This window comes from Solanum tuberosum, unplaced genomic scaffold (genome assembly GCF_000226075.1).
Source record: "Solanum tuberosum cultivar DM 1-3 516 R44 unplaced genomic scaffold, SolTub_3.0 scf00580, whole genome shotgun sequence".
Lineage (NCBI taxonomy): Eukaryota > Viridiplantae > Streptophyta > Magnoliopsida > Solanales > Solanaceae > Solanum > Solanum tuberosum.
In genome coordinates, this window is record NW_006239500.1 from 179552 (window position 1) to 194743 (window position 15192).

At 32.7% G+C, this 15192-nt stretch overlaps 3 protein-coding genes across 3 annotated transcripts in view; all 3 read right to left on the reverse strand.

The window, feature by feature from the left end:
* Nucleotides 1–972: 972 nt before the first annotated feature.
* LOC102592104 (putative MO25-like protein At5g47540) lies at nt 973–7652 on the reverse strand. The gene is made up of 11 exons (XM_006365790.2): nt 7275–7652; nt 6149–6310; nt 5771–5889; nt 4613–4687; nt 4275–4368; nt 3781–3840; nt 2974–3042; nt 2131–2229; nt 1555–1599; nt 1365–1467; nt 973–1195 (listed from the first exon to the last, which is right to left on the reverse strand). The coding sequence occupies exons 1-11, from the start codon at nt 7395–7397 to the stop codon at nt 1119–1121; spliced, it is 1026 nt and encodes a 341-aa protein (XP_006365852.1). The 5' UTR covers nt 7398–7652; the 3' UTR covers nt 973–1118.
* A 2533-nt stretch (nt 7653–10185) lies between these two features.
* On the reverse strand, nt 10186–10781 carry LOC102592439 (cysteine proteinase inhibitor 5-like). The gene has a single exon (XM_006365791.2). The coding sequence runs from the start codon at nt 10710–10712 to the stop codon at nt 10299–10301; it is 414 nt and encodes a 137-aa protein (XP_006365853.1). The 5' UTR covers nt 10713–10781; the 3' UTR covers nt 10186–10298.
* Nucleotides 10782–12205: 1424 nt separating this feature from the next.
* The window catches only part of LOC102592782 (rho GDP-dissociation inhibitor 1-like), a 5383-nt gene continuing 2396 nt past the window's right edge, over nt 12206–15192 (reverse strand). The window contains exons 2-5 of the mRNA XM_006365792.2: nt 15013–15079; nt 13703–13921; nt 13474–13598; nt 12206–12511 (exon numbers count right to left, since the gene is read on the reverse strand). Coding sequence (XP_006365854.1) covers nt 12434–12511; nt 13474–13598; nt 13703–13921; nt 15013–15079 — 489 coding nt within the window. The 3' untranslated portion in view covers nt 12206–12433. The remainder of the gene's footprint in view (nt 12512–13473; nt 13599–13702; nt 13922–15012; nt 15080–15192) is intronic.

The window sequence follows — 15192 nt, forward strand, 5'->3', positions numbered from 1 at the left end:
TGGTTCACATATAACTATATCGTCATATCGTTATAAAATTGACTCACACATACTTTTTCTCGTTACAAAAGTAGCTCACATATATGCATACCATTACAAAAGTGATAAAAAAAATCAATTTTAAATTGATTTTTTTGATTTTCAATATTTGAAAAAAAATCATGTATTTAATATTTTTCACACATAAATTATTTTTTAACTTCTTTGATTATTATTATTTGAGTTTCATATTCTTGTTTCATTTTTACTTTCACTATTTAGTGTAAAACTAAGAGAAATATAAAGAAATAAGTGTGAATGAAAAAAGAGAAAATAAATTAAAACTAATATAATTTTTCAAGAAAATAAGTGAAAATAAATTTGATCATCAAAATAATTCAAATTAGCGGTTAAATTTAAAAAGTAATAAAAAACATATGAGAAGGATCAAATATACACGTACATGGATTTTTTTAATATAAAAAAAGTTAATAAAAAATAATTTAAAATTAATTTTTTCATTTTAATTAGATGCAAATAGTATATATAAGTTATTTTAAAACAATAATATATATATAAATCACTTTCATAACGATGGGTATATGAGCTATAAATAACAAAGTTTGGGATATATCATATCCTTTTCCCATATAAGTTGATGGCTAAAGAACAAAAATTTCAATACAAATTAGCCAATTTAAAAAAAAAACATGCAATTTTACGTAGTTATAATGCTCCTACTTTTATATAGTAATAACGAAAAGAAAGTGGAGGCTCTAGTTTGACCACTTAAACTACACAATAGTATAATTTTACTAGTGGAGTGTGAGGAAGGTGAGGTGTACCGTGTACGCTAACCTTCTACCTTTATGGAGTAGAGAGGTTGTTTCTGATATACAATCAGCTAAAAAAGAATTGAGTTCGAATGAAATGCAACAATAAAATCTCCAAACCTTTAAAAAAAAAGTGTTTTTTGGCTAGAGAAAGAAGATGAAGGAAACAAATGACAAAATAACCACAAACAAAAAGTGAAGGTTAATTAATAATTTCAAGAGCTAAGTTCAGTTGAGAAAAAACATCATTCATTTACACACACAGAGCCATAACCTTGACAGCTTAGGAACTAACTAGTACTGAGTTCAAGAGAGTTCCTTGGTTTCAAGGGCTGCAATTTCTTTGACAACTTGTGCTTTGTCAGCCTCAAATTGCTCATCCTCTGTAAGATAGGAAAAGATACAGAGTTAGGAATAATGTTACGTTTTCGGATAATTGTCGTGTCCGAGCCAGCTTAACTGTGAGGTATCCTTTCACGAGATACAGTTCTGAGTTTGTATTTATGTGCATGTAACATATTGGTAATTGATATTTACTTTGTATGTATGTACCTTTATCAGTCTTAAAATCGGCAAAGAGGCGCAGAAGCTTGCTTCTATTTGCGACGAGGATGCTAATAATATCTGAAGGCTTGTTCTTGTTTGCAGCAAATAACTGCAAAAGACGAAAGTCAGAGACGAAGCTGTTGCTAACGGAACAGTCAGCGGACGTGGTTAAAAAAAGTCAAAATCAATAGAGTACCTTGAAAACATGGAATGCTTCTATCTGGATACTCTTGCTTGATTCCTGCCAAATGAGGAAATCAGCAATCAACAAAAAATCACAGAAATTCAAGAAGATATTTTGATGGCGTAGCGTAGCCATTCTTCTCGGTGCGAGGCTGGCTTTTCAGATCATCAACTAAAGTGATGGGAAAAGGGAGCTGCACAACTTTCTCTATACACGTAAAAGTTACCATCTAAGTCTCTGAACTTGTTCAAATGAGTGAGTGACATTCGTTCAAGTCTTTTGTGCTAAGCAAAAAGTGGTCGATCTAATTTTACTCATTTCACAAGTTAACAATTTGTCCATTGGATTGAGTTGGACTTATCACACACAAAAACTTGAACTGATGTTGCGAAGCGAATATCAACTGCAACCATTTCATGATAGATATGGTAAAGCCCCCACCACCCACAAAATAAGAAGACGATAAAATCAAATGCACCAAAAGAACTAAGAAACTTCAAGAGAATACAAGATTAAAGAATAAAGTAGAATGACGGTCAGGAAGAGAGGGCTGAAATAAGAACAATGCAACAAAATATAGCTCAATACCCTGAGAAGATTCATAAGAATCCTTAAGTTGTCTCTTGAACTAACGTAACGCGTCATTACTGAAGCATTTGAGCGGTCGAGCAGGATGTCTCCCAACAGCTGCAACAGTAAAACAAACATCTTTAAAGATTAAAAGAAAAACAATGAAAAAGGGATACTTGTCAGGCAACAAGCTACCTAAATATAAATTGGGAAGACTCACTGTGAAAAAAATGAAGAAAGACTCCAGAACTATAATGACCTATAGTGGTGTATAACATTATGAATTTCCGGTAGAAAGAAATGACAGAGAGTCTGAATAAATGGAAAAAAAGAAGAAAAAAACTGAACCACTGGAAATTTCTCTTCAAGTCAAAAGGTTCTATTTCCCGTCAATCAACAGATTGAATCACTCCATTCTAGTGAATCTGTAAAACTGCTAAATTTTGAATACATGAATTTCATTCAATTCTCTCTTATCCAAGACCCTCAATTTCCTCCTCTTCCCTGCTTTATCGTGGAAAGAGGATTTCTGCTAAGCCCAACCCAAAAGGTACATATAAAAATGTTTTCTAAAGAATTTACGATGTCAACTACAAACACAGCCCTGAAAAGGAAGATGCAAAAACAACTCTTTCAACAAAATGAGGATCAGTATACAAGGGATCGAGAAAAGATGTTATCAATGTAATATGAGGAGGGCTTGAGGTAGAAAATGCACATCAAACATGTATGGATACTATGTACTTGGTTCCACCGAGATATATACCAAAAGATGTGAAAAAGTTTCTGAAGAAACAGAATTTTTCGGAAGTATATTATTCAGCACAAGTTGTCTACAAGAAGAGCGGAGGCTTCCCTTACCTTGATAGCTTGCCTTCTGGTGATGTAATTACTGGACTCTAGCAGTTTGGAGTTATACTCGGCAAAGAACTGAAAGCAAAACCAGAACAGAATAAGTTCCTCGTGATTCATTTATCGAAGAAAGAGTAATTGATGAGAAAATCCAACAAGAAAACCGGAAAAAGCTATTAGAAGTTAAAAAATATATATCATACAGATAAATGTTGAACACGTTTATGTACCAATCATTAACCCCAAGTACAAAACACTGAGAATTCATGTAGCTGGCACTAAAATCCTCCTTACCGATATCCTTCAGATAATAACAGTTGATCCTATTCTGCCTACCCTCAACTACACAAACCTGGGTGAAAGGAAAAGGGAAGAAACAAGAACAGACTCTAAGGTTCTTAACACAACTTCTCTTTCCAATTACATGTCACAATTTATCACCCCTTTGTTGATAATGGAAAGGTGTCTCAAGAGGCACCATCGGGTGAAAGCAAGAGTTTCTAAGACTAATAAAGTAGACTCTGAAAGCCATAAAGATGAAGCCCCAACATAAACGTAAAATGTGCATAAACTGAGTGTTCCATCAGTACTATAAGAATCATTTCATTGTAATAAAGAAAATAATAGTGCCTACAACAAAACACGTTAAGTATCAAAGCTATATTAAGCAAGAAGTTTCTAAAGAACAACTTTTATCTATAGATAACAAAACAAGTAGCAACAAGTTCATAGAGAACTCCTGGTAACTATGGTACAAACAATTCACTTGCATGTGTACAATAACAAGCAATAAGACAAATATACTAAATCTATTACCCAGTCATAATTCTTCGAAAGAAACTCAGCTAATGTTGATTTGTGCCTCGTCAAGAGTTCCTGCAAAAAATATTGCAACCAAATTGGGATAATGCTGCAGTAGGCATGAGAAGCAACTCTTAAGAAAGAGCAAAAGCTTCTCAGAACAACAATAAATATGTCAAGAACACTATTAGCTTTAAATGACCATAGTACGACCAATCTACTGAATTTCAGTAGAAATTAATTCAACAAGTTCTTACAGCAGACATTAAGAAGCCCCAATTATTGATTTGATAAAAGCAAGCTAACCACACCCTATACAGCCAAGGGTTCATGTGGAGTACAATTAGCTTCTCTTTCCTTCTTTTCCTAAGAGGTTTGCTAGTGCAATAGGGAATAAGATTGATGCCATATTTGCTTGAATAGCCATTGAAATGTCAACAGGATATTTTCAGGGAACAACAATTATCTATCAGATATTCATTCCACTAACATAATTAAAAGGACCCAACCTTAAAAGTTGCAGCGGCATCAGCAGCAATGTCAAAATTTGGCAGCTGAATATAATCAAAAAACTTCTTCACGTGCTCTGATTCCAAGACATACCTAACAACAGAAGCACATATATATGTTCTCAAAAAATAGATCCAGCAGTAGCAGCATAAGGTTGCAACACGTTTCATTCACACTCAAGAATTTAGAAATAGATAGCAAAAAGAAAGCAATTACGTACTTCAATTTAGATCAGATATATGAATCCTCTAATACCAATCAATTCAAACGATATATAATTGTTTGAAAAAAAAAATGAAGAAGAAAAAAGCGCATCAGATAGGTTCATGTGATTCACCTTGCAACACTCTGGTGTCGAATGCATTCCCTTAGCATCGTACCATAATGCAAAGCCATTTCTGTATTCTCATACCTAAACGGCAAGGGAAAAGAATCATCAGAAATCCATATACCAATAGCCAAAAGATTGACAGATGATCTTCAAAAACGTCTTTTCTTCCTAGGAAACAAATTTTGTAAAAGAAGCTATCCTATCAAGGCTTTAAAAATGGCAAAAAATACTACCTCAGCACAACAAGTGCAAAGAAACTTGACTAGATATGTGAATCAACGAGTTACTTTGATTACAACAATGCCTCAATACCAAACAGTTGGGCTCAGCTATATAAATCGTCACTAACCATGTAGCTCTATTAAAGCTTATCTCAGACCAATATTATACAAAATAAAAAGGAATAGAAAAATTCTCTATATTTTTAACTGGTATATACAAATATCTGACAGGGATAAAATACTCCATAAAGCATAGGACCTAAAGTGAAAGTACTAACAAGACTAAATATATAGATTGTTTTCTTCCATCATGCCTTATTTTTCACTTAATATGCATCGATTTCAAAAGATTGTATATCTTTCCAGACAACTTCGTTCCAAGTGATTTTAGGTCTACCTTATTCCACTTTGACACCTTCATTCATCATGATTTCATACCTATGGATCAGTGCATCCGGAGGAAAACACAGGGCATGACCAAAGTATCTCAAGCGATCTGTTCTCATTCTATACTCAATATGTGCTACTTGCACCTTCTGTTAATCTGAACATGGTCTTTTTCAATCTTGTCTAATATAATATGACCACACATCTATCTTAGCATTTGCATCTCTGAGCGCTTATCTTGTGAATGTTTGTTGGTCTTAAAATTGTTCTATAAAACTTACCTTTCACTGATGGGCATCCTACTATGACATAGCACCGAGTAGCATTTCTTTTTGACCATCCTATTTTAATTCTATGTATAACATGTTCATCTATCATACCATTCTTTTTGTTGATTGCCCAAGCATAAGAATCAGCAATTTGTATTAGAAAGTAAAAGCCCAAAATTAATTCAAACAATTTAAAAACTCATAAAATGAATCAATTTGGTAATGCAATAAGCACATGATAATAACATGCCACCATATTCCTAAACTTCTTTTCTGCCACTGCTTACCCTGTTACTAATATATCCATCAGATCAATGTTTGCTTCCAAGTAATGACAAGCAATCAACCGCGATTGAACCTGTTGTCTTTGCAGATTTGCAACTACTTGAGTAGCATCTTTACGAGCCTGCAAAAAGTAAATCTCCTTGTAATAGAAAGACAAGAGGATGGAAACAACAAGATCTTATGTGTAATAGGGTCGATAAACATCAAAAGCCAACACCAAATTACCAAATCACATGCAGTGAAACCAGAAGCAAAAACTAGAGAACCAGATGATATTTTCTCATGAAATGCAGATAAATGCATAAGAAAGACAATTGATCCAATAAGAGTGAGACAACATGACCACAAGAAACTTCATGCATTCAAGGGTTAAGTATTACCTCTAAATTCAGTTTTGGAAGAATATTAATCAGCAGCCGTAGAGTGTCTTCTCTAAAGAATTCTTGAGTCAGCTGAGAACAAGCATCAGAGACAGGTTCTGATTGACCATTCCCGTAAAGAACACACTTTAAGTCTCGCATTGTCTTGCTTAACTCCATCATCTGCAAATTCGGATGAGGAAAGAAGTACACAACTCAAATTTATAGCCAATTCATGTATGCATATTCAATTAGAAACAGAACTACATATGGTTGTTCCTTCTTTTCATCATGCAATTCATATTAATGGAGTACGCCAAAACCTAAAGATAGAACCAAGTCGAAGGATAACACAACTTTGAAAAGTTGTCCCACTACAACTAGCACCTACACCAAGTAAAGTAACTTCTATCTACCAGTTTCATCACATATAACTGACCAAACAAATTCGGGACTAAGGCATAGTTGATTCATCCATTGAATTTCTACCAATTTAAGCATCCAATGAAAATCAAAGTAAAGACTTAATTATATTAAAAAAAACAACTGATCCAGATCCAAATTTAGCCAACTAAGGACATCCAATTCTGTCATTGCACAGAACTATCCAGATTCAAAAGCATACAACCAAAAAAATCAAATAAAAATCAAACCCAACAAACAAAAAAGCAAGACAAACTCAAAATAGGGGTAGAACTACAGTTCTGCATAGATTTAGCCTAAACCACGTACTCCTTCTGTTTAAATTTGTTTGTCTTACTTTCCTTTTTAAGTCTGTTTCAAAAAGAACACCTCTTTACTTTTCCATCAAACACTTTAATCCTAACTTCCAACGTGACATGTTTTAAGACCACAAAATTTAAACATCTTCTTTCCTTTCTTAAACTCCGTAGCAAGTCAAAATCACACAAACAAATTAAAACCTAAGGAGTATTTGTGTTGAGAAGATTCACTTAATATGTAAAAACAATTTAATCACAACACCAATAAACTACGTTTCTCTAGAATTCAGAACTCATAAACACAAAATTCTAGCTTTACCTCCGACTCAAATCACAACTAAACATAAAATTTAAGCATGTCTAAACACTACGATTGAAAAAAAAAAAACAGCAAGAGAATTCTATTTTAATAAACAAATCATTACCTTTTCTTCTCGCTTGCTCTCGCGAATATCAGAATTACGCTGTGTATAGATAAGGAGATCACGAGTCTGACGAACAAGTTCAACCGGAGTTTTCGGCTTTGATTTGAATAATAAACCCTTCATCTTCACCCGACCTGTGTCTCCGGCGCCGATTCTATTTTCCGGTAATGACAAAGCTATCGCTGCCGCTGCCGCTGCCGCTTCCGCTACTACTGATGCCGCCGGCGACCGGAGACTGTTGAACCACCGATCTGCTCCGTTAGCTCTCTGTGCACCGAAGCTACAGCAGATTCCTGTTTTCAGTTGAATCTGGTTGGGCCCCACACCCCGAAATATTATCACGTATCTAACATTTTTTTAGTAAGTGGCAAGTAAAAGTATAGTTGCATAATATTATTAGGATACTACTACTTTATTTTATTTATCTATATAAATAAATATCTAAATATAATTAGTAGTATATAAAATATTTGAATTTTAGAAAATAAAAAAAATCAACCTAAAAATATTCTTAAAAGAATTAATAAGGGTAATTTAATCAAATGAGTAATTTTTATGACGTCCAGAACACACCTCGATTATTCAGCAAGATATTTGTGATAAATACTTAGTTGTATCGAATATTTATCTTTAAATAATAAATATAAGAAACATGAACTTATACATGAGTTTATTATGTAATCATGATGAAGTGATATGTGCTTTATCTTATTTTTTTAGTTAATAGAGATTTAAATGATTGTGTTGAAAATTTTGGCTGATGATACCTGATGCGGTAAGGGTCGATCAATTGTTATTGTTATCTCTCAAAAAATTTACTTACTAAGATTTTAAGAAATGGAGAAAAATCACCTAATACTTTTGTATCATATGAAATTTAACAGTGAGATCTTATGGTTTTTCCTAATTCAACCACTAGATTTACACATTTGAGGGCAATTTAGCCAAATAACTCTTATCGTTAAGACTTAATACATAAAACGTGCTCTTTAACTGACATTTATGTCCTTCAATTTTGGGTATACACAAGTAGACACTTAAGCTAATATATAAAATTAAACAAGTAAACACAAGTCATACGTGACGTCCTGCATGGCAATTTTTGTCATATGTGTATTATGCCACGTAGAACGCGTGTATTTACTCGTTCAATTTTATATAAGTTTCAGTATCTATTTGTGCACACCTAAAGTTGGAGAACATACATATTTATTAAAGCCAAGTTAAATGGCATATTTATGTATTAAGCCTATTATAAATGTTGTCTTATGGAGTGTACAAAAGGCAAAACGATAAATTAATAAAATTGTAAAGAGTGAAACGTTATTCTTTTCTTCTTTACAATCATCATATATTTTGAACGTATTAATTTAAATTTAAATTTATATTTTGAAAAACGTTATGGATTCAAATCAAATATCCAATTAAGAATAAAACGATCACAATAATATCAATTTTATTCACATTTAAGGAAGACCTTATCTTACTCTATAATTTCACATCAATTTTTTTTATAGAAAACGATCGATTTTAAATGACTTAATAATTAATTTAATAGTAGCATGGGATCCTATATGATAATATTGACACTTTCACGTGAAGCAACAAAATGTCCTTTTCCTCACAATGAAGACAAAATTAATTTTGTCATATTCTCTTAACTAATTCATAGATCCATAATTAAAGGAAAAGGGGAGAGGCAAACAAAAGATAATTTTAATGTGTTCTTTTATTTATTTATTTATTTTGTTCCGCTCAATATTTAATATTTATACTGTAATTTTAATATCTATTTCCAGTGAGAAAATTGAAATCTCAATATATGATATCTATATTGTGATTTTAATATTTATATAGGGTGGAAAGGTTGAAATTCATCCCTCTTTAATTAGAAATTTTATTTTCGAATTTCTTTAAATGAAATAGATTCAATTATAAATATTGCATCCATAGACAAATTCTAAAATGCACAAATTTAAATTCATTATTTCAGATAGAAAATAAAAGAAAAAGAGTTCAAGTCATTACAAATAGTGACACTTACTTGCACCATTTAATGAATTTAATGCATATAAATAAAAGTAAAAAGAAGATTGATAAGTCCAAGCATCAAATAAATGGCTCAAAATTTAATGAAATAAAAAGAAATTTAAGACTTATCCAGTCAGTACAACTTTATTTCAACAAGTTGTGCATCCATTCTTTTGAAAAATTAAAATAAAAATCATCTTTTGAGTTAAAACTCCATGTTTAATCGAGAAATTGAACCCTTTTTGATTATGCTTAAAAAAAAAAATTAATTATTTTATATATGACATGATTGTGTAAATAACTTTTACTCGTTCAAGGCATAAAACTTCAGCTAGATAAAACATCTTATTAGGAGCAAATATAAAAAATTTAAACTCTCCAAATTCAATATATATACACGAAACTTATATTTTTAGAATTATACATTAAACCTATATTTTATTATAATTTTAATAACTTTTTATATATAAATTTATATTCTGCAATAAAAATACTAGATTTCTATAAGCCTACAGCTAAATAATTATACCCAATTATATCCACCTTCGCCTAAGAACTTAAATTATATGCATTATCGAAACCCAAAAAAAAGCTATTTGATCATTCTAAAATATGTACAAGTTAACCTTTTTAATATGAAAATTTATAATTTAAAGATAAAATGAATTACATATTACAATAAGTAAAATATGATCAATCAATATTAAGAAAAACAATTAATCATAAAGATAGTATATAACTTAAACTCGTTTGCTATTATAATATCTTCCAAATTCGTGCAATGAGCTGGATCGAAAAAATATTTAGAGGGTTTGAACTTAAAATCCTATTGAAAATCTTCTATTCAACCAACTCGATCACTTTCACGGCAAACAAAAAGTAAAAGAAAACCAAATAAAGTAACAGTAAACAAAGTCACTAATCAAACAGTAATATAAGAAACATAACAATCACAATAAACACAACTTTTTTTACAACCAAAACAGCAGAAAATTAAACACTTTTTATAATTTTTTTGAAGGAAGTAAGATTTCTAAAATTCTCCCATGGCTTATCCCAAACTTCCGCCAAGTACTTATTGCCGCTACGGCTACGACGACCGCCGTCTGTGGCGGAGATGACCAGTCGGTAATTTGTCCCGGCGACGACTTGTGTTTCTCCTTTCACCACTCGTTTAAACACTAATTTGGATTTGTATTCAGACTTGGACTCCTCGTTGTACTGATCCACTGCAAATTTCCCGATCTCCACTACTTTACTGTCTTTTGTGTCGGTTATACGGCTCCAACCACCGAGTAAACCGCCTTTTCCGCCGCCGAGTGCAGCGGAGGCGTAGAGGAAGAAGGAAGCGATCACCACGGCGGAGAAGAGAGTTCCGGCGAGATTGCGGTTGAATTTTAGGGCCATTTTTGTGTGTGAGAGAAAGAGGGGTTTTGAGAATTTAATGCGTGGAAATGTTAACGTGTGAGAAGTTAATATAGGGGTGCACCTTCTTAATGAGATACGTTTAATCAAATGTCTCGAATTTAAATTTTTTGATATAGAAAAACTCTTATGTTAAGAGCATCGAACATAAGCGAATTTGCAATACGTAAATTCAACGAAAACTCTTATATTAAAAGCATCAAATAAGATATAAATTTGAATTAGTCGGACAGTTATAGATTTGAGAGCTTTGATCAAAAACCTTTTTTATTTAGTGTTAGTTAATCCTTCAATGTGCGACAACTAAATTGGAAGCTTAATTCGAAAGATAAAAATAGGCTCGAGAAGAATCGATCGAATGGCTTGCCTATATGTCTTTCTAGTGTACACGATTCAACTTTAATACGAATACTGAATATAAGATTATTTTTTTAAGTTTATGTAAAGTTCTTAAAGTCAAGTTCACATGGTACCATGCCATGGTCGGATTCATGGTCACGGGTGGAATTTTTGTATTTGGCTTTAATAAATATATTTTTTATAATCTTCATATCCAAGCTAATTATCAAAAATATAATGTAACTTCAACTGATTGAGGATATAATGGTAGATAAAAAGGTATAAAGGCCATTCACTTAGTTCAATTCCTTGCCTTTTGTTATTTATTATTGTCCGTTGTTTACTATGTTACGGTGATCACAATATTTTATTAATGTTCTCATTCTTTGCTTGCTTTTCTATTAGTTGTTATATTTCTCACGACTTTTTTTTCTTTTCATTACTATTTTGATTTGCTTCATTTAAGTCGAATTTTTTTTAAAACAGTCACTAGCTACAAGATTATAATAAGGTATGCATACACTCTATTTTTCCCAGATGTCACTTGTAAAATTTCACTGTAATATTATTGTTGTGCCTGAACTAACTTGCTCACACCTAGATTAAATTCACAAAATACTAGTGTAATCGTATAAATAAAGTCTGAGAAAGACATAGTGTTTGCAAGTCTTACCGTTACAAGGTAAAAAAGTTGATTTCGATAGATTCTCAAGTAAAAGCATTACAAAACAAATCGACAAAAAAGAAAACAATGGAATAGAAGAAGTCAAAGACAAAATGTTAAAGAAAGCATGACAAACCACAAAGTAATATGATAATCGAAGTGCAAGAAACTCAGTATAATACTATGAAAGTATGAAAGAGTAAGCTTGATATAATGTTTGGCCTCACAGTAAAAGGAATAATCTATACTCAGATAACTCCCAACTATGATTCTCTAAGAATAGAAAAATATGGTGACAATGGTCAATTTAGTTAGAAGGTAAGTACAAGGATGCAAAAACCATAACATGAAAGATCAAAATTTGATCAACAAAATCTTTTGGTTTCTCAAGATATCTCAGTTACTGGACATTCAATTAGGAAAACGACGATACCTATGCATGCGAAGAGAAGGAAAGAGATAGAAAGAGAGCTCATTGTTAATCAGTCATAGCCAAAGCTCAACTTTATTCAATGATACTCAATAAGTAAGAACCTAACTGCTAAAGTTAACTCCTTCACATCATTGAATAATCAACTGCAGCAAAATGTTATCTTTTTCTTTTCCTCTTCTCAAAAAACTATCAGACAAGACGGGACAAAAATTACGAAGAATGAAAACAGGAATAGTCTTGGTTTGACAATTCAAGCAACATCTTTGTTTATGTTGCCAGCCACTCCTTCTTGATGTCAAATGTGTAGTTGATCTCCAAATAGCACTTGTTATCATCATCAAGGAACTGAAACAAGATAAAAAGGAAATTTTTAAATGAATACCCGTAGATCAGCCTCTAGAATGATGTCTGTAAGGTGCACAAGCTTAACTTGATATTGTCATATTTGGAGAGCTATAAACTGTAAATACGGACATGGTATTAAGAAAGAAATCTCAGAGATGTGGTATGTTGTTACATAGATTCTTTGTGTAATTAGTTGCTTGTTGGATCGGAGGCGTAATACTTCATAACACCCTACCTAGAAGATGGTTGTGAAGTTTAGATGCTCTTTAGGTGTTTTGGTTTTTGTTGGTTAAGGGTAGTATTTACGGTTGTTACCCAAAAAAAGAACATGAAAGAAAATATCTAAAAATGCCTTCAACTTCAGGCTGTGCTGCTCGAACTCTTCAAGAAATGCTATTGTGCGTGCGTCAGATCCTGAAGTAGTGCATTTTTGGAGGATCATAGATGAGGCAGCATTTTTGGGGAGTCCGAGCAATATAGGCTTTAGGTGCATGCTTGGATCTTAATGTTGCTTATGGTACCAACCTAATAAATCTGTCTTTTGGCATTATCATATTGCGGCTCGACTAGATGAATCAACCTCTATAACAATAAATTTATGTCCTATCCACAAAGACGAAAGGAAATGACAACTGATTCTCCAATATGGGATAAAGTTAGGGATTTAACTTATACACAGTGAAATCTTAACGTGTTGCAGTACGTAACTTGTCCTATTTTCCAAGTTACTAATTTCGCTTTTTATGGAAGGTTACATGTAGTTATCACTTATCAATTAGAATTCATATACATTATCAAGCAACTGCAGTCTCGATCAGTCCATAGTATTGAAGAACTTAATATTCACCAAATTCAATAATAGCAGAAGATTTTCAGTACTGGTGTACTATATATAGTATGAGGGTCAAGTCAAATAATAGACGAAGAATATGTTCAGAGCATGTAAGGCAGAAGATAATCACCTTTGTCCTTGCTGAGTAAGATCCTCTTGCAAACATGCCAGAAGGGGTAGTATCCTCCGGCATTTCATGTGTATAAGGCTCTGATTGAGGACTGAAGGCCCCAATCATTTGTTTTGTGCTGTCAACTGAAATAGGTTTTGTGAAAAGAAAAAAAGCATTTTGATCAGAAACATCTTATATAGATGTCGCCACATTCACATAGATAGAGACAGCAAAGCATGGCTAGTACCTTTGAGACCAGTTTTCCAAACTGTGTTTGTGTATTTGAGCCCTGTCACTATATTATTGGTGACTAGAAATGAGAATTTTAGGCTGTATTTGCTCCCTTCTTTCAGTGTAAACCATGGACACTGGGGTTTCCCACCCTCAGGGATTGGGAGAACAATATCAGGTCTACCAGGTGACTTGATTTCAAGGCTCAAGATCTTCACGTCTGGATCCAGGGATTCTACAAATTTAAAACAGTGTCGTTTTTGAAGAACCTTGACTGTACTAATAAGAGCTAAACTGTGCATAGATATAGTGAATTTTTTACCTTTACTACACCATATATTACAATTAACAGACACACAGAAGAAGCAGTTAAAAATCACCTTCCAGAATGTCGTATCAGGACTTATGACGGAAAAATGAAATTTGGTGCTGTGAGCAGTGAGTTAAGAGAAAGAAACAGTATTAACACTATGTATATATTCAGTCATCTATACCTATGCTTCAAAAAGGGTGGTCCAGTATCGGAATTCTATTCTTCGTTACTGAAATTCGTGAAGATGGAAAAATCCAAGATGAAAAAGAACGCTCCTCACTTGAAGATCACACCAGAGTGGTTATCTAATTTGTTTCTATGACTCAAAAACCGAGACAATAGCATTTACCAGATGATTAGTCAAACTATAAATGTTCCAACGAAACAGAATCCAGGAAATCATTTCATTTTCTTAATTGTATGTTCAGATACCTCAATGGAATAGTTGAAGGCACTACCTTACATTAAAGTCAACTAAAAGCTAACAGACATTTCACGAGAAGAATTTGATCCTGAAGAACAAATTAGGAATGCGACAAATATGAAGTCCACATAATTTGTTCTTTAACATGACACTCCAAAATGCAAAGAAATCAATCAACTATCCCCCGGTACCAAAAATTTCAAGTCAGCTATTCAGGTCATCTGCATTTGTTTCGCTCTATTCAGATCCATTTCATTCTCATACTAAACATATTCCAAAATGAAATAAAACCAAGAGAACTTTAACAATTATATTTCTATCATGCCTTATATGCGTTAAAATGCAAATGTAGGGAAAAGAAGAGGACCATTACTAGAAGGTAGCATCCCAAAGTTCACATTTCTATTTTCTGGACTTACACAAACCCCATATCATACAATATGCTATTTCAACCTGTTAGTTATCATCATGGATAGTCATCCCCATCATAAACAAGAAAAGGAAAAGATCTCAAATTTCACATGTTAGTTATAGGAAATTCCACAAAGTTCATTCATGAAGCAAATCTTGAAACCAAAAGAATGGTTACCTCCAACAGCATTGATATCCACACTTCCAAGAAGCTGCTCCTTCCATCTTCTCAAACTCTCATCATCCTAAAATTCCAAAAAACATGAAAAACATAACCAAACATTAACACAAAAAGAAGGGGGAAAAAACATTTGGTGAGACGTAAAAATGCAATCTATTTTTTGGGGGGGGGGGGGTG